The 24,392-nt window shown below is 54.1% G+C and overlaps 1 protein-coding gene across 1 annotated transcript; it reads left to right on the plus strand.

Annotated features, from left to right (window-relative positions):
- Positions 1–19,160: 19,160 nt before the first annotated feature.
- Positions 19,161–24,240, plus strand: VSTM2B (V-set and transmembrane domain containing 2B; the record flags this gene model as incomplete). The annotated part of the gene is made up of 4 exons (XM_029075298.2): positions 19,161–19,352; positions 20,849–21,033; positions 22,526–22,555; positions 23,938–24,240. Coding segments are annotated over exons 1-4 (591 nt in total), but the record flags the coding sequence as incomplete, so codon positions are not given.
- Between the last annotated feature and the right edge of the window lie 152 nt (positions 24,241–24,392).

Below are 24,392 nucleotides of genomic sequence, written 5' to 3' on the forward strand. Positions count from 1 at the left end.
CCTTGCCCTCTCCCAGTCTCTCCTGAGAAGGAATTAAGATGAGAAAACTGAATGGCACCATGAGCGTGAAAAACTGATTAGGGTATTTGTCGCTTACAACCGAAAAATAACAAATCGTGGTTATTTAGCACCTTTTGAGACGCTCAAAGTGTTTGAAAGATCACCCTCTCTGAGGAGGGTGGAGAGCAGGAATTATGATCCTCCTGCTGCAATTGGGGAAATTGAGGACCAGAGAGGTTAAGTGATTTGGACAAGTTCTCCCAGCAAAAATCACTGGCAAGACCTGAAACAGAAATCTCTGGGTGTCCCGACTCTTTACCCACCAGACCATGCTGCCTCCTGTCTAAAATGTGGGAGAGCTGCATGGCGAGAATAACTTAAACGGCTCCGTTGCAAGGAAAGTGACATTTTGTGAACATTGCCGTGGAAAATTAATTTTGGCCTGAAGTTACGAAGTCATTTCGCAAATAAGTCTCAGGCAGTTGGTGGCAGTCGGTTCCTCGCATTTTAACCCCGTGGCTTCAAAATCTGGCCAATCGCAGCTCCCGGAAACTACACTTGGGGCTCATACCGATAAAACCCTTCAATGGCTGTAGGACAACCCAGCCCAAACTTGCAAATGGGAAAAGGGGAAAGTAATCGAGTCTATTGAAAACAATGTAGACCCTTTGAACTCACTACGTTTATGACCTTTTACAAACTTCTTATGGGAATACAAATATTCTGTCACTTCGGTTTGGGCTTGATTGGAATTGAAATCCCGTGGGGGGAAGAAAAAAAAAAGGGAAATGCAATAAAACCTCCTGGATTGATATTAAATCACTGACATTTTGAAACGGAACCGATCTGGCCCTTGCCAGCCTATTGTCATGAGTTACTTTGAAGCAGAAACTCTGCAGTGAAGGTCGCTGGGATAGAAATAAGGAGAGGTTTTCCTACCTCCTAACTCACTTTTATGGTATTTGTTACTATGTGCCAGGCACTGTACTAAGCTCTGGGGTAGATACAAGGTTGGACGCAGTCCATCTCCCATATGGGACTCTCATTCTTAATCCCCCCTCTATAGATCAATTAACTGAGGCACAGAGAAGTGAAGTGACTTACCCAAGGTCCCACAGCAGACAAGTGGCAGAGCTGGAATTAGAACCCAAATCCTTCTGACTCCCAAGCCCATGCTCTTTCCACTAAGCCATATGGGAGCTGAAAGGGGACCGAGATCTTAGGGGGAAAATGAGTAGTGGAGCACTAGAGAATGAAGCTGCTAGCTACAGTAGTCAGTAATCAATCAATGAACGGTATTTATTGAGCGCTTACTGCGTGCGGAGCACTGTACTAAGCACTTGTTTCGTCTTATGCCATTGAGTCGTCTCCGACCCACAGCGACTCCACGGATACCTCTCTCCCGGAACGCCCCACCTCCATCTGCAATCGTTCTGGTAGATGTATCCATAGAGTTTTCTTGATAATAATACAGAAGTGGTTTACCACTGCCCTCCTTCCACTCTGTCAACTTGAATCTCCGCTCTCGACTGGCTCCCGTGCAACTGCTGCCCGGCACGGTGAGTTTTGACTTGTAGCAGATTGCCTGCCACTCGCTAGCCATTGCCCAAACCAGGAATGGAAAGGGTAGAGTTTTGGAAATTCTCTGGGCGCCATCCTGAGATGGAGGTTACTAAGCGTTTGGGAGAGTACAGTATAACAGAATGGGAAGACACATTGCTTTCCCACAGTGAGCTTACAGTCTAGAGGCCTGGGGCAGGGCAAGGTGGTCCAGCCCCACCGGCCACCCCACTACCCTTAACCAGGACTTCTTATACCGGCGCCAAACTCCAGCCAGCTCTAGCTCACTTCAAGCACCAGCTTATGCGCTCTTTGAGTCCTCCATTGCAAGAAAAAAAAAGGTTATTTTGGAACTTGCTGCTTCTTTTCTCAGCAGGCACACTCAGTTTTTATCATCTTTTTGGAACAATAGAGTAGCACTGTGACCTAGTGGATAGAAGAACACCTGGAAGTCAGAAGACCTGGGGTCTAACCCTGGCACTGCTCCTTGTCTGCCATGTGCCCCTGGGCAAGTCACTTGACATCCCGGTGCTTCAGATATATAAAATCTGTAAAATGGAGATTAAGACTGAGCTCCATGTGGGACAGGGACTGTGTCCAACCTGATGAGCTTGTATCTACCCCAGCACTTAGTAGAGTGCCTGGAACATAGTAAGCACTTCACAAGTACATTAAAGCAGCAAAAAAAAAAAATATTTTTCCCAAAGTTGGAGGGGGCACAATGAGACGTTAGAAGAGGATAAGGCATAATCCTGTGGAGAAGCTCAGGTCAGTGTTAACTAGCTAGGGAAATGGCAACATTCTGCAGTAGAGTTTTCTTTATCTTTACTGTAAATAAGAAGAGAAGTATAGATTTTTTTTATTATTATTTCACCCATGAAATCAGGGTAGTTGAGCTGGGCAAACATAAGAATGGGAGTCTTTTTTTTTTTTAAAAAAAACCAATTGTTCATTGTTAGCACAGTCGATGTCTAGATCAAAACCCCACTTTCCACCCTGAGCAGACTCCCTCACCGAACCCTGTTCCTCATAGACCTGGGGTGATTAAAACTGAAACGGAATTAGAACTTGAGAAGACTTTTCACCTGGGAGGGGCAGAAGGCCAGAAGACCGAGAGAATCCAATTTCTGGGCCCTGAGAGCTAGAAGCTCTGGTGCCTCTCTCATCCTTCAGAAGTAGAAAAGTTAAGTCACATTTGAATTCACCGTGGCTGCAGGATGACATCGTTAAGACCAAGAGGTTCTCGGCCCTGATGCAGGGTTAAAAATCCCAAGATCTTTCAGTCTCCAATTGGCTGAGTGAGATGGTTGGGAGGACTGAACCACATCTCCATTTTCTCTGCTGCCTTATCCTTCCCTCTAAAAATACCTTGATCGATGGGTATGCCAGGTGCACATTCTATTTGATACTTTCTGATACTAATTTTCTTTGTTTTATAGTTTGTTTTCTTAGTTGAGGGGGCAGGAGGAGAGGGTGAGGGACCCCCACCCCACAGTTGGTAGGCTGATATGGTGAAGAGATCAATCAGTGGTTCTTACTGAGCACTTACTGATCAGAAAGAACTCCACTAAGCACTTGGGAGGGTACATTAGAGTCAGTAGACCCACTCAGACTTCTGTTCTCAAGCCATTTACCATCTAGGGAAGGAGACAGGCTCTACAATAAATGACAGATAAAGCATGGGCTTGGGAGTCAGAGAATCTGGATTCTAATCCTGGCTCTGCCACTTTCCTGCTAGATGACCTTGGGCAAGCCACTTAACTTCTCTGTGCCTCAGTTCCCTCAATGGTAAAATGGAGCTTCAATACCTGTCCTCCCTCCCACTTGTACATGAGCCCCGTGAGGGACAGGAACTGTGTCTGACCCGATTAACTCATAGATACACTGGAATTTAGAACAATGCTTGACACATAGTAAGCACTTAAATACCATTTTTTAAAAATATTTAAAAAAAGGGGGGTGGAGAGTTTAAAAATGTGTCCCAAGGTCTACAGAGAGTAAGAGGCTGAGTACTCAAGTCTTTAGTTGATATGGAAATGATGAAGTGGTGCTACTGGGGGAAATGGGGTGGGAGATGAGGGATTAATCAGGAAGTCTTCCTGGAAGAGATGCGATTTCAGTGGTCTACCAAGTGTGGAAGAAGGAGGCCCAGTGGTTAGATTGGCTTGAGAGAAGCAAAGCGTGTGAGCCGGGGCGTGCTGGGAGAGAAGCGAGAATAAGTAGGGGAGAGAGAACTAATTGAGCACCTAAAAGTCAATGATCAGGGGTTTCCGTTTTAACTAGCATCAATAATAATGATGGTATTTGTTAAGCGCTTACTATGTGCCGAGCACTGTTCTAAGCGCTGGGGTAGACACAGGGGGAATCAGGTTGTCCCACGTGGGGCTCACGGTCTTCATCCCCATTTTACAGATGAGGTAACTGAGGCCCCGAGAAGCTAAGTGACTTGCCCAAAGTCACACAGCTGACAAGTGGCCGAGCTGGGATTTGAACCCATGACCTCTGACTCCAAAGCCCATGCTCTTTCCACTGAGCCACGCTGCTTGCATCAGGCTGCCCAGGCTTGTTTTTAAACAAACAATCACTTGTCATTTATTTGGGGGCTTCTTGGATGCCTGCCGCAACCGCCGGTTTGCCAAATGGCACCAGAAACCGTGATCATCTGGACCCACCTGATCACTTTATCAGCTTGACTCACAGAAAGAAGCAAAAATCGACAGTCAAAGAAGTCAAGAGAAGGAAAGGATTCCATCTATGGGTTGCATACTGGAGCCCAATTTATAACGACCCTTTCAGCAGTCAATCAATGCTACTTATTGAGTGCTTACTGTATGCAGAGCACTGTACTAAGCTCTTGGGAGAGTGCACCACAACAGAATTGGAAGACAATTCCTGCCCTCAAGGAGTTTTCAATCTAGAGGGACAAATTAGGGAATTATAATTATTAGCCTGCTTAAAGTTTTCTAATCACCATACTCAGTATTAAAGGCAAAAAAAAAGGCAATTCAGAAAATAACTGAGTTTTATCTTATACAGACCGATATATCCAGATCCATCTGGCCCTGCCTCTTAATTCTCCATAATGTCAAAGCAATTTTTGGTTAAGTACACATTCTGTCCTCCACCAAATTAAACTAATAGATCTAGTGGGAAATAAAACGCTGAGAGCTTGGGGAATATTAAAAACGTCATAAATATGTAAGATTTTCTTCAGTAAGTGAATAAATAAATTAAATAAAATTTTAAAAAATCCACCCACCCAAGCAATAATATACTGCATGAAAGGGTGGTTTGGAGTATTGTCCATTAGTCATCTTAGATGATAGTTTAACCCTTCTGGCTGACAATCAATCATCCCCATCACCAGCATCGTCATTATCAAATGGATTTATTTACTACCTCCATTCCCAGTGCACGGGAAGCGAGGAAGGGCAGAAGGTCTTGTACGAGGAAAATGCATCCGAGACTTCCGTTTTTCCCTGTCTGATCCCCTCCCTGTCTTTACACAACAGATAGAGACCCTTAGGGGGATAGAACTCCCGGCAAAACTCTTCGACGGGCAGGGGCTGCAGAAATTCAAGGAACTATTAGTTTTCCTGAATAGGGACCCTGCCGTCACTTGCAATATCCTTAGAGAAGAGCCTGGCCTAGTGGAAGGAGCACGAACCTGGAAGTCAGAGGACCTGGTTTCTAATCCCCGGCTCTCCCACTTGCCTGCTGTGGGACCTTGGACAAGTCACTTGGCTGTTCCGGGTCTCAGTTTCATCTGTAAAATGGGGATTAAATCCTACTCCCCACTACTTAGACTGTGAGCATGTAGACAGGGATTATGTCCAACGTGATTATTTTATATTTAGCCCAGCATTTAGTACAGTGCTTGGCGCATTATAGGCTTTTAATACACAACTCCATTACTAGGGGAAAAGCATAAACATAAATTTAGAATATTTTTCCCTAGGATAACATTTTTCTACATGTAAGGTGGGAATTTTTTAATGGCATTTGTTAAGCACTTACTATGTGCCATACACTCTACTAAGCGCTGGGCTAAATAAAAGATAATCAATCAAATCACAGTTCCTATCCCACATAGGGCTCACGGTCTTAATCCCCATTTTACAGATGAGGTAACTGAGGCTCAAAGAAGCTAAATGATTTGCCCAAGGTTACACAGCAGATAGATGACGGAGGCAGAATTAGAACCCAGTTCTTCTGACTCCCAGACCCATGCTCTTTCTAGTACACCATGCCGCTTGCTTGGATTCATTGAGTTAATTCACTAGATGTAGCATTTCAGAGGAACATGGCTAGCCCTCAAATCTTTGAGTCCACCAAACTCTGCCTGATGGAAAATTAGTGGCTAAAGTGGACCCTACCGGAACGATGGCAGACGGAGGTGGGGCGTTCTGAGAGAGATGCGTCCAAGGAGTCGCTGTGGGTCGGAGACGACTCGACAGCACAAGGCAAGACAAAAGTGGACCCATAATGAGCGGGACTATAAATCTAAACTCGTACTTTAGCCTGTCACATCCACAGAGGGCTACGCTGTGTTATCGACATAACAGTTTATTGATGGACATCTTAGAATCCAAATCCATGAACTAAAAATCACTGTTAATTGCATATGGCGCAGGTATGACTGGAAAGGTCAGTCGGGACAGGGTGATTGACAGAAAATCCCCACCAGGGCCAGGGCCTGAACATTGTAAATAACTGTTTTCCCGGAAAAAAATAAAAAAATAAACCTTCAGTTGTTAATTTAAGGTTACTTTCTCTAAGAGGCTGAAAATCTTTATAAATGGCACTCTGAGTCCTTTCTAAAGTGCTATGGAGACTCAATTTCATCCATTTATGCACAAATATCGACAGCACCTGCATAAGCAACCTTCTAGCTCTAACCCCTTCCTCCACGTCCTCCTTCCCCCTCAGAGAAGCTGCAAAGTATGAAGAGAAACCATGTCCCAAATCTCCACATCCATAGGAAGAGTTTTTTCTTTAGGGGAAACTGAAGATCTTGGTCAGGAAATGACCAATATTTTTTCCCCAACTGGATAGAATGGGGAACGGAGAAGGGAACTACTCAAATACTCAAAGAATGCCCTGCCAGGCCGAGAAGGTGGCCATTTTGACACTGTTTAACTGTTCCACCAGCTTTGATTTGATTCTCCAAGCAGAGATAGGCACCTTCCCATCAACCGATGGTGCTTACCGAGCGCTCGGCAAAGTACAATATAAAAGATTTTGTAGTCATGTGCCCTGCCCACAGGGAACTTAGTCTAGAGGGGAAGCCAGACAATAATATAATTTATAGATGTGGACATAAATTTCAGGGTAAACGTGCCCTGGCATCAACTATAGCCTCACCTTGAATTCTGAGGAAGGCCATGAAGGTTCCTAATCCCCCTTTAGTGGTGCTGATGAGAGTCGAGCGCCTCAGGAATGACTCAAAGAGGCTGTGGCATCATCAGCCTCCGTCCCTTGTGTGAACAGTCAACGCTCACAGTACCAGCACCGCCTAATGGACTGCGCACAGGTCTGAGAGTCAGAAGGAACTGGGTTTTAATGTCGCCTCTGCCATTTGTCTACTGTGTGACCTTGGGCAAGTTGTTTCACCTCTCTGGGCCTCAGTGACCTCATCCATAAACTAGGGCCTCAACCATAAACTAGGGCTTAAGACTGTGGGTCCCATGTCAGACATGGATTTTGTCTGGCCTAATTGTCTCATATTTTACCATGGTGCTTACTTCAGTGCCTGGCACGTACTAAGTGCTTAACCAATTTCATTAAAAAAGTAACAGTTACAGGAAGAAACTAACCATTTCATCTTCAAAACATCTGACCAACCCCTGCCCCCCCCCACACACACACAGACACCCACCCACCCAAACTTTCTGTTAACTGGACCACAAATTAATCCAAGGTCAGCAAACACAGGGACCTGGAAAGGTGAAGAAAATTTATCCAGGGCCAAGGGGCTCCTCAGTGTCTGTTCCGTTTTACGTTTCTTAGGCCTGAGACCACAAAACTGCCCAAAGAAGCAACATGGTCTACTTAAAAGAGCCTGGATCTGGGAGTCAGAGGACATTTTTTAAAAGGTATTTAAGTGCTTACTACATGCTGGGCACTGTACTCAGCACTGGAATAGAAACAATCTAATCAGATTGATGATTGCGTATATAGGTACATAAATATAAAATAGTACTTAAGCGCTTACTGTGCGCCTTTCATTCAGTTGTATTTATTGAGCACTTATTGTGTGCAGAGCACTGTTCTAAGCACTTGGGAGCGTACAACACTGAACAGACACATTCCCTGCCCACAATGAGTTTATAGTCTACAAGGGAGAACCAGTGTCCTAAGCACTGGAGTAGATAAAAATTAGTCAGGTTGGATGTAGTCCCCGTACCCCATGAGGCTCAGTCTTAATCCCCATTTTACAGGTGAGGGAAATGAGGTCCAGAGAAGTGAAGTGACTTGCCCAAGGTCATGCAGGAGACAAGTGGCAGAGCCAGGATTAGAACCCAGGCCCTTCTGACTCAGAGGCCTGTGTTCTATCCAATAGACCATGCTATTTCCCTAGACTATGCTGTTTTTTCTCTCAAATTTCATTCATTCATTCAATAGTATTTATTGAGCGCTTACTATGTGCAGAGCACTGTACTATGCGCTTGGAATGTACAAATCGGTAACAGATAGAGACAGTCCCTGCCCTTTGACGGACAGTCTAATCGGGGGAGACGGACAGACAAATGACCTGGGTTCTAATCCCAGGTAAAATGGAAATTCCATACCTGTTCTTCCTCCTATTTAGACTCCCCTCTTCTAGCCTATGAGCCCGATAGTTGGGTAGGGATTGTCTCTATCTGTTGCCAAAATGTACTTTCCAAGCCCAAAGTACAGTGCTCTGCACACAGTAAGCGCTCAATAAATACAATTGAAGGAATGATTGTGATCCCATGTGAGACCCTATCTTAAATCTTATATTTCGTATATTTATCCCAGTGCTTAGGAGAGTGCTTGGCACATAGGAAGTACTTAATAAATGCCACAACTATTTATATTAATAATAATAATGATGATAGTAATAAAATGGAGCATGATTTTTGTTTCCAGTGGACTCATACAAACTTAAGGATTCTTCTTTGAGGGTGGTGCGGGGGCCCGGTCGGGGGAGGCTTCTAAAAGTAAATTTCAATTTAGGTCGAGTTCACTAATCGTGGGGGGTGGAAATCTCCTTCCCTTGGAGTTTCATAGGGCTTTTCCCATGCATTCCTGTGCACAGCTCAGAATATTTTCACATCAGTTAAAACTGGTTAATACTGGGAAGTTGGGAGGGGCAGATGTTATCACAACCAGCCTGAGGTAATTCACACCTGCCCCATTCTCTCTCTCCCCTGCCCCCTCCTTCATCGGGGTGAAGTCATCTGTCAGCTGCCCCACCCATTGGGCCAACCTCCCTCCAGCCTTGACCTTCTCCAGCGCATCTTAGTTCTACAGTCCTTGCTAAATGACAAGCACTGTTCTAAGCGCTGGGGTAGGTACAATTCTATCATGTTGGACACAGCCCACGTCCCACAGTCACCAACAGCATATTCCTCAATAGAATAATCATCAGTTGTAATAATGATGCTTGTTAAGCAATTATTATTAGGTGCTAAGCACTGTTCTAAGCACTGGGGTAAATATAAGCTAAATCAGGTTGGACAGAGAATCTATCCCACATGGGGTTCACAGTCTTAATCCCCATTTTCCAGAAGACACAACTGGGTCCCAGAGAGGTAAAGTGATTTGCTCAAATTCACACAGCAGACAAGGGGCAGATACAGGATTAGAACCCAGGTCTTCAGACTCCCAGACCTGTGCTCTTTCCACTAGCCCTGCTGCTTTCCTAACACCATTTGCCACTTTTTTTTTTAATGGCATTTTATAAGGGCTTACTATAGGGACCAGGCACTGTTCTAAGTGCTGGGGTAAATACAAAACAATCCGGTTGGATACAGTCCATGTCCCACGTGGGGATCACAGTCTCAACCCAAGGTCACACAACAGACAAGTGGTAGAGCCAGGATTAGAACCCAGGTCTTCTGACTTGCAGGCCCGTGCTCTTTCCACTGGGCCATGCTGCTTATCATCATTTTTATGGTATTTATTAATCACTACCACGCTAAAGCCTGAGGTAGACACAAGATGCTTAGATCAGACCCAATCCCTGTCCCACAGAGGATTATCCATCTCAGAGGAGAAATGAAGAGAAACTGCATGGCTTAATGGATAGAGCCCGGGCCTGGGAGCCAGAAGGCCTTGAGTTCTAATTCTGTCTCTACCACTTGTCTGCTGTGTGACCTCGGGTGAGTCACCTCACTTCTCTGGGCCTCAGTTACCTCATCTGTAAGATGGCGGTTGAGACTGTGATGCCCACGTGGGACATGGACCGTGTCCAACCTGATTACTTTGATCTACCCCAGAACTTAGAAAAGTGTCTGGCACACATAGTAAGTGCTTAAAAAAATACCATAAAAAAAGTGATAAACGGTGTTAGGAAAGCAGCAGGGCCTAATGGAAAGAAAGCAGGTCTGGGAGACTGAAGACCTAGGTTCTAATCCTGGATCTGCCACTTGTCCGCTGTGTGAATTTAAGCAAAGCACTTCACTTTTCTGGACCTCAGTTTCTTCATTTGCAAAATGGAGATTAAGACCGTGAGGCTCATGTGGAACATGCCCCATCATCTCGTACCTACCCTAATCTTTAGTTCAGTGCCTGGAACATAGTAAGCACTTAAATATCGTTAAACAAAGGGGGTAGGAAGAGCAGCTATCTTTTCCTCTAATTTACAGACCAGAGAGTTCAAGTGACTTGCCTGAGATCACACAGTGGGCCAGAGGCAGAGCCGGGACTATAATCAGGGGCCTCTGAGACCCAGCACGGCCTCGGTTCTTGGTGACTTCCCTCAGAACCTCAGGGCCCAGATCCACTTGACCCTGGCTCACACGGTCTACCGAGCCCAGGATTCTGTCTGACTGAGGCAGCGGGTCCTTGGTGGGAAGCGGGTGACAGTCACTCTTCTCGTCAGTTAGTCACCATCCCTCCTTACAGTGCGGACTGAACCATAACTAGCCCTAACTTTCCCTTTCTTTCTCTAACTTCAAATAACCTATTTCGACCTCTCTTCTGTGAATTTATCCAAGCCTGTCTTGAACCTGTCGAGACTTCCAGCCTGCAGAGCTTTCTAGGGGAATGAATTCCTTATTTTGACTTCCTGATGGTGTGAAGGAATGCTTTCTTTTTTTTTTTTCCTCATTTTATTTCAGATCAGGATCAAACTCAAGCTCAACTTCTAGAACCTCTACACACAAAAACACACACAAGCACCTTTATCTCCATCAGGACACCGTACCTATGCTTCCATCCGACCTGGCAGATAAATCTGCTTCACCTGGCTTTCTCCGGCTCTCTCCCTAGTTGCTGAGCCTCGCGGAGGCTGAGATCCTTTTGCTTTCCCTAATCCTCTCTGCCCACCTCATTTCCCCCACCCATAGCGGCAAAGTCTTTGTGCACAGAGCCCAAGCTGACACCCACAACCCGAGCCCCCTTTCGCTTTTCCAATCCCCTCACATCTGTGGCAGCCCTTATTAGTGTAGGGTTTTTTTTTTGTAAGACACGGGCAAGCTCACCTGTAACTCCTGGCTCTTGGGTCAGTATTACTTAAGATCACGTTGTACTGAGGAGTAGGTAGGTTTGTGTCCCCCCCCAAAGTCCCCCCAGCTCAGAAGGGGATCCATAAAGCTACCGAAGGGGACAGTGCTCACAGTGGAACCTAGAATCCTAGTAATTCCTGACCAGGGCCAGGTCAAGGACAAGACTACAGCTCACTAAACGTGGCGAGACGCCGGCTCGTACCAACCAGGATTCTCCTGGACCGAGGGAACCTTAATGACACGTAGTAGAGTCAAACAATACCACTGGCCACCAAGGTTACTGGGAAAAGCTTTTGACTTAGTTTTAGCAAAGTAAAAGGGAGTGACATAGAGGCACACTCACTTCACCAAGGGCCCGATACCAGCCTGCTGATCACGGGAGGCCATTCTTCTGCTTTCTGCTTCTGAATTCTGCCACTTTTGAGTGATGCTCTTCTCCCGCTATTGCTCTTGATGCTTCAGCATGGCTCCTTATCCTTCAAAGTGGCCGCCTTTTATCTGCCTTGGGAGTCCCAGCTGCGACCCTACGTGCAGTCACTGATTGCTCCAGGCCCGTTATGGGATAGAACAGGGAGAAAAGGCCACGCCTCCCCCACGCAGGCCCACAATCACCTGTCTCAGGTAAAGCCCATCAGGGCCTTCACCAGTCTCTTCCTTGTGGTTTTTCGTGTGGATCACAAACAGTCACTGATAAGGCTGCTTGTTGTAGGCTCTCCACACTAATAATAATAGTATTCATTCATTCATTCATTCATTCATTTATTAAGCTCTTACTGTGTGCAAAGCACTGTACTAAGTGCTTGGGAGAGTACAATATAATTGCAAACAGACGCATTCCTGCCCACAATGAGCTCACAGTCTAGAGGGAGAGACAGACATTAATATAAATAGTAATAAGAATAATTGTGCCATTTGTTGTGCTTGGGAGAGTACAATTTAACAACAGCCAGACACATTGCTGCCCAGAGCAGGCTCACAGTCTACTGGGAGAGACAGACATTAATATAAATAAATAGTAATAATAATAACTGTGGCTTTTGTTAAGTGTTCACTATGTGCCAGGCACAGTAGTAAGTGATGGAGGGTTAGATTGGAGGCAGGCCCTGTCCCGCATAAATCTTTATCCCCATTTTACAGATGAGGTAACTGAGGCACAGACAAGGGAAGTGACTTGCCCAAGGTCACGCAGCAGACCCGGCTCTGCCACTTGTCAGCTGTGTGACTTTGGGCAAGTCATTTCCCTTTTCTGTGCCTCAGTTACCTCATCTGTAAAATAAGGATGAAGACTATGAGCCCCACGTGGGAAAACCTAATTACCTTGCATCTCCCTCAGAGTTTAAAACAGTGCTTGGCACATAGTAAGCACTTAAATACCATCATCATTATTATTATTATGTAGTTCAGCAGTGATTCATTCATTCATTCAATTGTATTTAGTAAGTGCTTACCGTGTGCAGAACACTGTACTGAGAGCTTGGGAAAGTAGGCAGCATGGCTCAGGGGAAAGAGCACGGGCTTAGGAGTCAGAGGTCATGGGTTCTAATCCTGGCTCCACCACTTGTTAGCTGTGTGACTTTGGGCAAGTCACTTCACTTCTCTCTCTGTGCCTCAGTTACCTCATCTGTAAAATAGGGATTAAGACTGTGAGCTCCACATGGGACAACCTGATTACCTTGTATCTACCCCCGCACTTAGAATAGTGCTTGGCACATAGTAAGCGCTTAGCAATTACCATAATAATAATAATACAATACAGCAATAAATAGAGGCAATTCCAGCCCATAATGAGATCACAGTCTAAAGGAGGGGAGAAAGACATCAGTGCAAATAAATAAAATTGCAGATGCATACATAAGTGCTGTGGGGCTGGGAGAGGGGGAAGAACAAAGGGAGCAAGTCAGGGTGATGCAGAAGAGAGTAGGAGATGAGGATAAGTGAGGCTTAATCTGGGAAGGCCTCTCGGAGGAGATGTGCTTTCAGTAAGCCTTTGAACCGGGGGGAGAGTTATTTTCTGGCAGATTTGAGGAGGGAGGGCGTTCCAGGCCGGAGGCGGGACATGGGCCAGAGGTCGGTGGCGAGACAGGCGAGATGGAGGTACGGTGAAAAGGTTAACACCAGAGGAGCAGAGTGTGTGGGTTGGATTGTAGAAGGAGAGAAGCAAGGTGAGGTAGGAGGGGGTGAGGTGATGGAGAGCTTTACAGTCAACGGTGAGACGTTTTTGTTTGATACAGAGGTGGATAGGCAACCACTGGAGATTTTTCTGACTCCCAGGCCCTTCCTCTGTCCGCTAGGCCACACTGCACTAGAATCCCTTTGCCCCCAGGCTTCAACTTTGCCACCAGACAGACTCTGCCTCAGGGATCCTGGGATGAACCCCAACGTGTGTACTGAAAACCCACCCAAAGCCACAATGGGCGGCCGGGGGTCCCAGACGCCAGAACGAATCCAGTCAAGGCTGGAGGAATTTATCCAGCCCTGGATTACCACATCCTGATTTGAAGGAGAGGTTTCTCAGAAGAAGGAGGAAAATCTATATCTTAACTTTGGCCCAAGGGCAGAAGTCTGATAGCAAAAAGAGAAGGGGACCTTAAGGGGACCTTAAGGGGACCTTAATTGCCTCTTTCACTCTGGCTCCTGGTGAACCATCTTGCTTGACCAGAGGAAGGGTAGGTTCCAGTCAGGGGGAAAAAAAAAAACCCTGAAAAACCAGGAGCAAGGCATAACTACAGGGAAAAATAGAAGATGAGGCCGAGTTGGGTGGGTGGGGGGGCAGAGAGGCAAATGAATAAATTTGCGGTCAAAGGCAAGAGAGCCCTTTCCAATGCAAAATAAGCTGGACAGCAATCTCCCTGAGAGAGAGAGAGAGAGAGAAGAGTGTGTTGAGGGAAATAATGACACGAAAAAAAAGGGGGGGGGGGGAGAGAGACAGGTGATAGAAGGGAGAGATAAAGAGAGGAGAGACGCAGAGGCGAGGGAAGGGGAGACAAAGAGAGAGAGAGAGGAGGCCAAAAGAGGAAAGCTAGAGGAGAGGGGAAGAAGAGGAGAGAGGGAGGAGGAGAAGAGGGAAAAGAGAGAGAGAGAGGGCATCCGTCTCGGGAGAGAACGGGAACACCTACATGGACGTGTACGTGTGTACTTGTGTGGGTGTACGTAGGTCTGTGTGTGTGAGTGTGTGAACCTATGCAACTGGCTTTGGTTGCCATCTCCCTGGGCATCATTCATTCATTCATTCAATCCTATTTATCGAACGCTTACTGTGTGCAAAGCTCTGTACTAAACGCTTGGAAAGTCCAATTCGGCAATAAATGAGACAATCCCTACCCAATAACGGGCTCACGGTCATTCATTCATTCATTCATTCATTCATTCATTCATTCATTCATTCGTACTTATCGAGCGCTTACTGTGTGCAGAGCTCCGTACTAAACGCTTGGAACGTCCAATTGGACAACAGAGACAATCCCTACCCAACAACAGGCTCCCAGCCTAGAAGGGGTGGGGGGGGGGAGGCATCGCCCCCCACCCCCATTCATTTTTCCAAGGGGGAAGAGAAGGGATTCTCACCCTACACTGCTTCCCCGCAACCCAGGACATAGTACAGTGCCTGGCGCACAGTAAGCGCTTAACCAATACCATTATTATCATTATTATTATGGGAGGTGGCGTCGCCCCGAGGGCTGTTCTGGGAGGGTCGTGCGGCAGAGTGAGGGCGGGAGGGGAGAGGGAGGGGGGCAGATGGCGGAGGGAACGGGGGGTGGGGGGTGGGGGGGGGGGGTCCCTCCCTCCTGGCTCTGGGCGTCGCCCACTTGTTTGTCCGGCCCGGCGCCCGGCCCGGGCCTGCACAACCCCCTCTCTCCCCGTGCCCATCGCTCCGCCCAGGGTCCCCGTGCCCATCACTCCGCCGGGCACAGCGCCCCTCCTACCCGACCCCGGCTCCCGGTGCCCATCCCATCTGCGGGCACGGCGCCCCTTCGTCCTCCCTCCCTCTCTCCCCACGCCCATCGGTCCGGCGGGTCCGGTGCCCTCCCCCTCCCCCCGTCTCCCCGTGCCCAACACTGGGGGCACAGCGCCCCCTCCGCCCTGGCTCCCCGTGCCCATCCCTGTGGGCACAGCGCCCCCTCCTCCCCGGCTCCAGGTGCCCATCCCCCCGGCGGGTCCGGTGCCCTCCCTAACCCCCCCTCCTCCCCATGCCCATCGCTGTGGGCATCTCTCCATGCCCATCCCTGTGGGCACAGCGCCTTCTCCTCCCTGGCTCCAGGTGCCCATCCCTCCGGGGGGCCCGGTGCCCTCCCTCTCCCCTCGTCTTCCCGTGCCCATCGCTCTGGGCACAGCGACCCCTCCTCCTCCCCCGCGTCTCCCCATGCCCATCCCTGTGGGCACAGCGCCCCCTCCTCCCCGGCTCCAGGTGCCCATCCCTCCGGGGGGGTCCGGTGCCCTCCCTAACCCCCCCTCCTCCCCATGCCCATCGCTTTGAGCATCTCTCCATGCCCATCCCTGTGGGCACAGCGCCCTCTCCTCCCCGGGTCCAGGTGCCCATCCCTCCGGCGGGCCCGGCGCCCTCCCTCTCCCCCCGACTTCCCGTGGCCATCTCTGTGGGCACAGCGGTCCCTCCCTCCCTGCCCCCAGCCGGGGTCCCCTCGCCCGTCCCTCCGGGCTCGGCGGTGGGCAGTGGGTCCTGCGGGCACCTGCTCCCAGCCCCCCGACCCCCAGGGCGCCCCCAGCGCGGTGGGCAGCTGGCCCGGGCACCGGGGTAGGTAGGTGGAGGGGATGAGGGGCGAGGGGCGAGGATCCTTGCCCTTCTCCATCCCAGCCGGCACACTGCGCTCCACACTGGGCCTCCAGCTCGCCTGTCCGGCCGCTGCCCCCTGACCCAGGTCCTGCCCTGGCCCGGATCGCCCTCCCTCCTCTCAGCCCTCACACAGTCCCCCCCCGCCTTTCAAAGACCTACTGAAGGACCACCTCCTCCGAGAGGCCTTCCCAGACTCTTCCACTCCTCTCCCCTTTTCCGCTCTGTGAAGCTCCGCGGTTTAGGAGCAAGAGAGGCAGAGGGCCTGGGTTCTAATCCCGCCTCCCCCACTCGTCCGCTGGGTGACCTTGGCCAAGCCACTTCACTTCTCTGGGCCTCAGTTCCCTCGTCGGTCAAATGGGGATGAAGACTGGGAGCCCCACGTGGGACAACCTGATGACCTTGTGTCTACCCCAGCGCTTAGAACAGTGCTTGGCACATAGTAAGCGCTTAATAAATACCATCGTTATGATTATTATTATTTTCCTCATCTCCCACTCCCTTCTGTGTCCCCCCCGACTGGCTCCCTTGGCTCTTCCTTCTCCCCGTCCCACGGTATTCACATAGATAGATAGATAGATAGATAGATAGATAGATAGATAGATAGATATCTGTAATTTGATTTATTTATATTGATGCCTGTTTACTTGTACTGATGTCTGTCTCCCCTCCCCCAGACAGCGAGCTCGTTGTGGGCAGGGATTGTCTCTCTGTATTGTGGCACTATGCTATCCAACCGCTCAGTACAGTGCTCTGCACAGAGTAAGCGCTCTATAAACGCGATTGAATAATAGCAATAACGATGGTATTTGTTCAGCGCTTACTACGTGCCAAGCACTGTTCTAAGCGCTGGGTTTTAGATACAAGGTCATCAGGTTGTCCCACGTGGGGCTCACGGTCTTAGTCCCCATTTTATAGATGAGGTAACTGAGGCCCAGAGACGCGAAGTGACTGGCTCAAAGTCGCACAGCTGATAAGGGGCAGAGGCAGGATTAGAACCCACGACCTCTGACTCCCAAGCCCGTGCTCTTTCCACTAGGCCACGCCGCTTCTCTATTGAATGGGGAGGGGGCGGCTCTCACGAGTGGCCCCTCACCCCATCGATGCCACTGGAGGCAACTGGGAGGAGCTGGAGAGGAGGGGGAGAAGGGGCTTGAGACCCCCGAAAATGAGAGATGCTCCTGGCGTCCTAAAGGGTGTCCGTGATCCCATCCCCCCCCCCCCAGTCCCCGGGGGTCGGGCCAGGGGTGTCTCCCTTGCGTGGAGTAGTGGCTAGAGCCCGGTCCTGGGAGTGAGAAGGTCACGAGTTCTAATCCCGCCTCCACCACTCGTCTGCTTGTGGGACCTCGGGTAAGTCCCTTCTCTTCCCTGGGCCTCAGTTCCCTCATCTGTACAATGGGGGTTGAGACTGTGAGCCCCACGTGGCACCGGGGACTGTGCCCAACCCGAGGATAATTCATCACGAACATGTCATTTGTTAAGCGCTTACTATGTGCTAAGCACCAGGCGCTGGGTTAGATACAGGAAATCGGGTGGTCCCAGGTGGGGCTCCCAGTCCTCCTCCCCATCTTCCAGATGAAGTAACCGAGGTCCAGAGAAGTGAAGTGGCAGCAGACAAACGCTGGAGCGGGGATTAGAACCCACGACCTCTAAGATGGCTCAGTGGAAAGACCGCGGCTTAGGAGTCGGAGGTCATGGATTCGAATCCCGGCTCAGCCACTTGTCAGCTGTGTGACTGTGGACAAGTCGCTTAACTTCTCTGAGCCTCAGTTACCCCACCCCCCCCCCGTAAAAGGGAGATGAAGACTGTGAGCCCCACGTGGGACAACCTGATGACTCTGTATCCTCCCCGGCGCTTAGAACAGCGCTTTGCACCTAGTAAGCGCTTAACAAATGCCATCATCGTTATTATTATACAGACGCCTGAACTATAACGATGATTATTATTTCCACTTTCCACTTCCACCGAGCCCCGCTGCTTCTCTCTGCTTGTACCCACCCCAGCGCTTAGTCCAGTGTCCGGCGCGCAGTGAGCACTTAACTAGCACAACTATAACGATGAGGGGGGTGACGATGAGGAGGATGATGATCAGTTATGATGATGAGAAGGAGGATGAGGAGGATGAGGAGGACGAGGACGATTCGTCCCCATGCCGGGGAGGAGGAGGGGAGGGATGACGCCTGGAGGCCCAGCAGCGGCCCTGAGCCCCCTCCCCCGCCCTTCTCTCTGTGTGTCTCTCTCTCTGTGTCTCTCTCTGTGTGTCTCTCTGTGTGTGCGTGTCTCTGTCCGGCCGGGCCGTCGTCCCCCCCCCCACCCCCCATCCCCACCTCCTTGCCTGGCGCTGGGTCGCGTCAGCTGGGGAAGTGTCCCGCTATAGGCTGAGCGCTCTGCTCCCGCTGCTTTGAGGAGTGCGGGGAGAAGGGGGGGGGGGGGGCTTTGGGGGGGCGGGGAGAAGGAGGAGGAGGAGGAGGAGGAGGTGGAGGTGGAGGAGGAAGAGGACGGAGAAGGAAAGGAGCCGGGAAGAAGGCGGCCGCCCCCGTCCCCTCCCCTCCCCCTCCCCCGGCCCTGGTCCGGAGCGCCCGGAGCGGGGCGGGGGTCGCGGCGGGAGAAGGACCCCGGAGTCCCCGGCGTCCCCGCAGGAGAGGATGGGCCTGTCCTGGCCCGGACCCCGGGACCCCCTGAGCCCCCCGGGACCCGCCTGCCCCCCCCCCCCCCCCACCGCCCGGAAGCCCCTCACCCTTTGGGGGAGAGGCAGGGGAGGACCAGCAGGAGGAGGAGGACCAGGACCAGCCCCAGGACCAGGACCATCTGGGGGGAGAGGCAGGGAAGGACCAGCAGGAGGAGGAGGAGGACCGGGACCGGGACCAGCCCCAGGAGCGGGACCACTTGGGGGGAGAGAGAGGGGAGGACCAGCAGGAGGAGGAGGAGGAGGACCGGGACCAGGACCGGGACCGGCATCGACAGCATCAGCAGGAGCAGGATCATCAGCCGGACTATCCTCAGCAGGACCAGCCGGCCCCGTTCCGCCTGTGGATTTTACCGTCCTCGGCCGGGGGTCTCTCCCCACCGCCCTCATCCCCCTCCCCCCCCATCTCCCCCCCCCCGTCTCCCAGCGCCCGCTGGACCCGGGGGCGAGCGGCGCGGGCTGGGCCGGCCATGGCCCCGGAGGCTTGGTAGCCGCGCTCGCCCCCCGGCTCGCCCCCCGCCCCCCGGCTCTCCAAACCCTCCCCATGTGCGATGGAAAATCGGGGGCTTCTCGGCGCCCTCTGCTCCCTCGTCCTACACGCCCCCCTCCTCTTCATCGCCAACGGTGAGACCCCGCGTGGGGGGGCCCGGCCAGGGGGGGGGGGGGGGCGGGGGACGGGACACGGAGGGCGGCACGGGACCCGGAGGGCCGGGGCATCCGCTAGCCCAGATCCCGCCGAGGATCGCGGAGGACGGAGGACGGAGGGATGGAGGATGGAGGGAGGATGGAGGGAGGGAGGATGGAGGGAGGATGGAGGATGGAGGATGGAGGATGGAGGGAGGATGGAGGATGGAGGGAGGAGGGAGGATGGTGGGAGGGTGGAGGGAGGAGGGAAGGAGGTTTGAGGATGGAGGATGGAGGGAGGATGGAGGAGGGAGGATGGAGGATGGAGGTTGGAGGATGTGGGGGGGAGGCGCCTGTGGAGCGCATTGGGGGTGGCCAGGGGGTGGCGAGGGGACGTGTGTGTCGGTGTGTGTGTGTGTGTGTGTGTGCGGAGGGGGACCCCGGACGTGTGTCAGTGTCGCAGGGTCGGGGGTGAGGAGGGTGTGCGGGGTCCCTCCCCGGGCCCGGGAAGGACCGGCCGGCTGCGGGGCCGCGGGGCCGCGGGGCCGGGGGGTGCGGGGCTCCCGCTCGGACCGTCCTTGCGGGCAAACCCACGTTCCCGCCGAGCGGGAGAGAGCGGGGCGGGGCGAGGCAGGGGATGTGTCCGGTGGACGTGTCCGGGGCCGGTGGCTGCGGGACACCCCTTTCCCCCCCCCCCCACCCTCCGGGGCGGGCGGGCGGGCGGCCGGCCGGGGTCCCCTTCTCCCCGCAGCCCTCGCTCCCCGCATCCGCACCGCCCACCCTGCGGGGACGCTTTAAGAAAAGTAGCCCGGAGGCTGCAGCACCACCGGGGATTCAGGGGGGATTTGCAGGGACCCTCCCCCGTCCCCCCAACACACACACACGTACACACCCCCTCCTCTCCCCTTTCAGCCCCAGGAGCTAGCCTGCTCGGATTCAGGGGTGGTTTGCAGATGGTCCCCCAGACACACGCACACACCCCCTCCTCTCCCCCCCCCCCCCCCCCCCGCAGGAGCTAGCCTGCTGGGATTCAGGACACACACAGACACACAAACACACACGCATACACCCCCCCCCCCCCTTCACCCCCAGGAGTTAGCTTGCTCGGATTCAGGGGTGGTCTGCAGCTGCTCCCCTAAACACACACACACACCCTCTTCTCCCCCTTCACCCCCAGGAGCTAGCTTGCTCGGATTCAGGACACAACCCCACAGACAGACACACACACACACCCCGTCCTCTCCCCCCTCACCCCCAGGAGCTAGCTTGCAGGGGGCAAAGGCGGACCCCCCCAACCCGAGTTTGCTAAAACGGAAAGAACGAGCGGCCCCCAGCAGCCTGGACCCCTCGGCTCTCCAACCCGGCCGGTCCTCTAGTAATATCTCCTCTGTGGGGTTTTGTTTTTTGTTTGGTTTGGGGGTGGTTTTTGTTTTTTTTCCCTCCCCTCCCACCTGGCCCTCTGGCCCTCCTCACTCTCCCCCCGCCCCTTCCTCCAGCGACATTCACGGAAGTCCCCAAAGATGTGACGGTGAGGGAGGGAGATGATATCGAGATGCCCTGTGCTTTCCGGGCCAGCGGAGCCACCTCGTACTCTCTGGAGATCCAGTGGTGGTACCTCAAGGAGCCGGCCAGGGAGCTCGCTCACGAAGTAGCCATCAGCGGGCCCGGGAGCAGGAACAAGGTATCTACCACACTACCCCTCCCCTCCCAGGGGCGTCCCTCCCGGGGACGGGGGTCGGGGACATGGCTTGGGATGGGGAGGGAGGACGGGGGGGGGGGGTCTCCCTGGAAACCGGGCGGGATTCTCCCCGCGGGCTTCTGGCCACAAGGCCGGGAGGGACCGCGGCCGGCTCAGCTCGCTGGCGTCTCCCTGTGGCACCGGTAGCGCAGTGTGTGCGCCTCTCTCTCTCTCTCTCCCCCCCCCTTACCTCTCTCCTCTATCTCCCCCCCTCTCTTTCGACGGCGGGGCTGGAGGAGCTAGATCGGGGAAGGGGACAAAGGGGGCCACCACTGGAAAGGGGAAGAGGGGAAATGAGCGGGGAAGGGGGGAAGGAGAGGCAGTCCGGCGGCCGTTGCCCGCTCGGAAGCTTAGTGAGGCCACTAAGGGAAGAGGGCGATGCTAAGAGTCGATCCCCTCCCCTCCTGGCCGGAGATTATCCCCCGGAATAATCGTCCTCTCGGCTCCGCCGCTTCCTCTCTCCCCGCTCCTGCCCCAGGGCAGAACCCCCTCCCGTCTTTCCAGCTCGGCTGCAAGGGCTCCGGCCCGGATCAGACCCTCCCACCCCCCTCCGTCCACTTCCTTCCTCGTCACCCTCGGAGGAGATGCCACCTGACCAACCTGGCAGCTCCCCTCCCGTCCCGTCTCCAACCCCCACCTCCTGCCCATCCCGAAGAGCGAGACACAACCTTCCCAGGCCTTCTTTCCTCTGCCCGATTCGGGACCCCCCCCCACCCCCACCCCCGGGGTGCCAGGGAGGGCCAGGTGAGAATGAGATGGAGGGGGGGACGATGCCAAGTCCCGGGAGGCTTTAGGGCCCCGGTTTTTGCGGGCACCGCGGTGACAGGTGCCGGCGCTCTGGACATCCAGCTGCCCCTTCCCCGCCCCCTCCGCAGCTCATCTTGCCCAGGAGCTTCGGAGATTCCCTCTCTGCCAGGATGGAGCCCCGCTGGCCCCATCCCTCCTTTTCGGGCTGACCGAGGGCAGCCTCTGCTTGGGGTCCACGACGCCACGAAAATCCTCCCAGGACCGGACGAGTGCCCTTCCTTCCCTGTCGAAGGGAAGAGGGTGACCGACATCCGAACCGGGGCTGGGCCTACTGGGTCCTGCTCCAAACCACCGGCTCATCCCTTCCTTGTCCAGACTCCCTTTCCCAGCCCCCCGCCCCCCCCCCCAACCTCCTCACACACCCGAATCCGAACTAGTTTAGGAAGTCGGCCCGAAGGGAGGGCCCTGACCGAGAATGAGTTTCAGTCGGATGCTGCAGGGTGGAGTTATCGTCTCAATCTGCTTTTCCTGCACGGCGGGACTGGCTGTCTCTCTTTATGGTCCTACCGTCCTTTCCCAAGCTCTCAGCCCAGTGCTCTGCACGCAGTTAAGCGCTCAGTAAACGCGACTGAATGAATGTATAAGCGCATGGAAGTCTAACGACGATCTCTCCCTCTTTGCATTTTAGGGAACAAATAAGGATGCGACCAAAATCAGCGTAAGTGTAGCGCAAAAAAAAAAAATTAAAAAAGACGGTGTGCGGGAGACCCCTCTCGGCGCATTCTGCCTCAGGAAAGAGGCTGCTTTTAAAGGGTGGGGCTCCCGCATCTTAGCCCCCTTAACCTCACAGAACCAACCGCCTTGGTGCAGTTCTGGTCATTTGGCATTTTCGGCCGCCTCGCCTGTCACGTCTCCATCTGTTGCTATTTGCTCCAGTCGAGTTCCATTCCTCGTAAAGGGAGAAAACACGACATCGACCTGGGAAAGACCCTCCAACCCGGATGGGGGAGGGGGCGGTGGTCCAGCTCGTTCAGCTCGCCCACTCGAGCCCTCGCCTTCCCTCAGCGGCGTTACAATCCTTTCATTTTTCCGACCGATTCCGCTCGAATCTTTCGGCCGATCCTCCCGGAAAGGCCCCGCTGCCGCTTCTAGGACTGGCCTATCCTCTCCCGCTACATCGGTTTCCGCGGCCTCCGTCAAAAAAGGACGGTAGCCCGGGACGGGTCGGGGGCGGGGTGTCAGACTTCCGGGGAGGGGGGTGACCGACAAGTGGGAGATTTGTCATTCTCCGCGGCAAGGGGAAAGGTTCCGAAATCGTCCCTCTGGAGAAGCGCGGGGATCGGGACGGGATCTCTTCTGTCTTCTGTTCACTTGAGAGGAAGGCGGGGAGCCGGTGGTGGACGCCCGAGCGGGACAGAGCATCTGCTAAACCCTGCGGGAAAAGCGTCGGAGGAGAGGGGAGGGGGGCGGGGGCGAGGAGGTGGGATGGTTTCACTGTGCCGAGGATTTTGGATCCGACTGCTCCAAGTGGATTTAGGGGTGGGCGGCCGTTCGGCGGGTTGAGGGCGGTGGGTGCCGCAACTGTGACATCTGCGGGGATGCGGGGGCCAGCGGGGGGTCTCTGGTGGGGATGCGGCCCAGGGTCTCAGGGGTGAGGCGGCGGGGCGGGGAGCGGAGACCCTCCCCCCCCCCCCCCCCCAAGACCCCGCACGGGGGAGGGGAGCCGAGGCCCGGAGATGCCGGGAGCCGAGGCGTGTCGAGGGGGAAGGGCGGGAGGAATTCCCGCGGGGGAGGCGAGGCCCGTTGGGGGCCGACCGTGGGAGCCTCCCGCGGGGGCCGCCCTGGGGCCCTCAGGGGGTCCTCCCGGGGGGGATCTCCCCCGGGGCCCGCCGTGGAGCCATCGAGAGGCCCTCCCGTGGGAGTCTCCCTCGGGGGCCGCCCCTGCAGCCCTCGGGGGTCCCCGGGGGGGTCCCCCCCCCACCCCCCCGCCCCCGGGGGTCCATCGGGGGAGCCTCGCGTGGGGGAGGCAGGTGGTGCGGTGGGGGGTCGGGCGGCGGCCGGTCCTGACGGCGGCCCGACGCGGGGTCGCGTGTCTTGCAGACGGTGCGGGTGCAGGGCAACGACATCTCCCACCGGCTGCGGCTGTCGGGGGTGCGGCGGCAGGACGAGGGCGTGTACGAGTGCCGGGTGGCGGACTACAGCGACGACGAGACGCGGGAGCACCGGGCCCAGGCGCTGCTGCGGGTGCTGGCCCGCTTCGCGCCCCCGGACATGCAGGCCGCCGAGGCCGTGTCGCACATCCAGAGCGGCGGGCCCCGGCGCCACGGACCCGACCCCGCCAGGCCCAAGCGGCCCCCGCCCGGGGGACCCCCGGGACCCCCCGCGCCGGCCCGCGCCGACGACCCCGCCGGCCCGGCCCCGGCCCCGGGCCCGGGCCCCGGAGCGGCCTCAGGAGCGGCGGCCGGAGCGGCGGGAGCGGGAGGCCCCGACGGCCCCGACGGCCCCGACGGCCCCGGGAGCCCCGCGGCGGCCGCCCCCGCCGCAGCCCCCGCCGC

The sequence above is a fragment of the Ornithorhynchus anatinus genome, chromosome 11 (assembly GCF_004115215.2).
Source record: "Ornithorhynchus anatinus isolate Pmale09 chromosome 11, mOrnAna1.pri.v4, whole genome shotgun sequence".
NCBI classification, from domain to species: Eukaryota; Metazoa; Chordata; class Mammalia; order Monotremata; family Ornithorhynchidae; genus Ornithorhynchus; species Ornithorhynchus anatinus.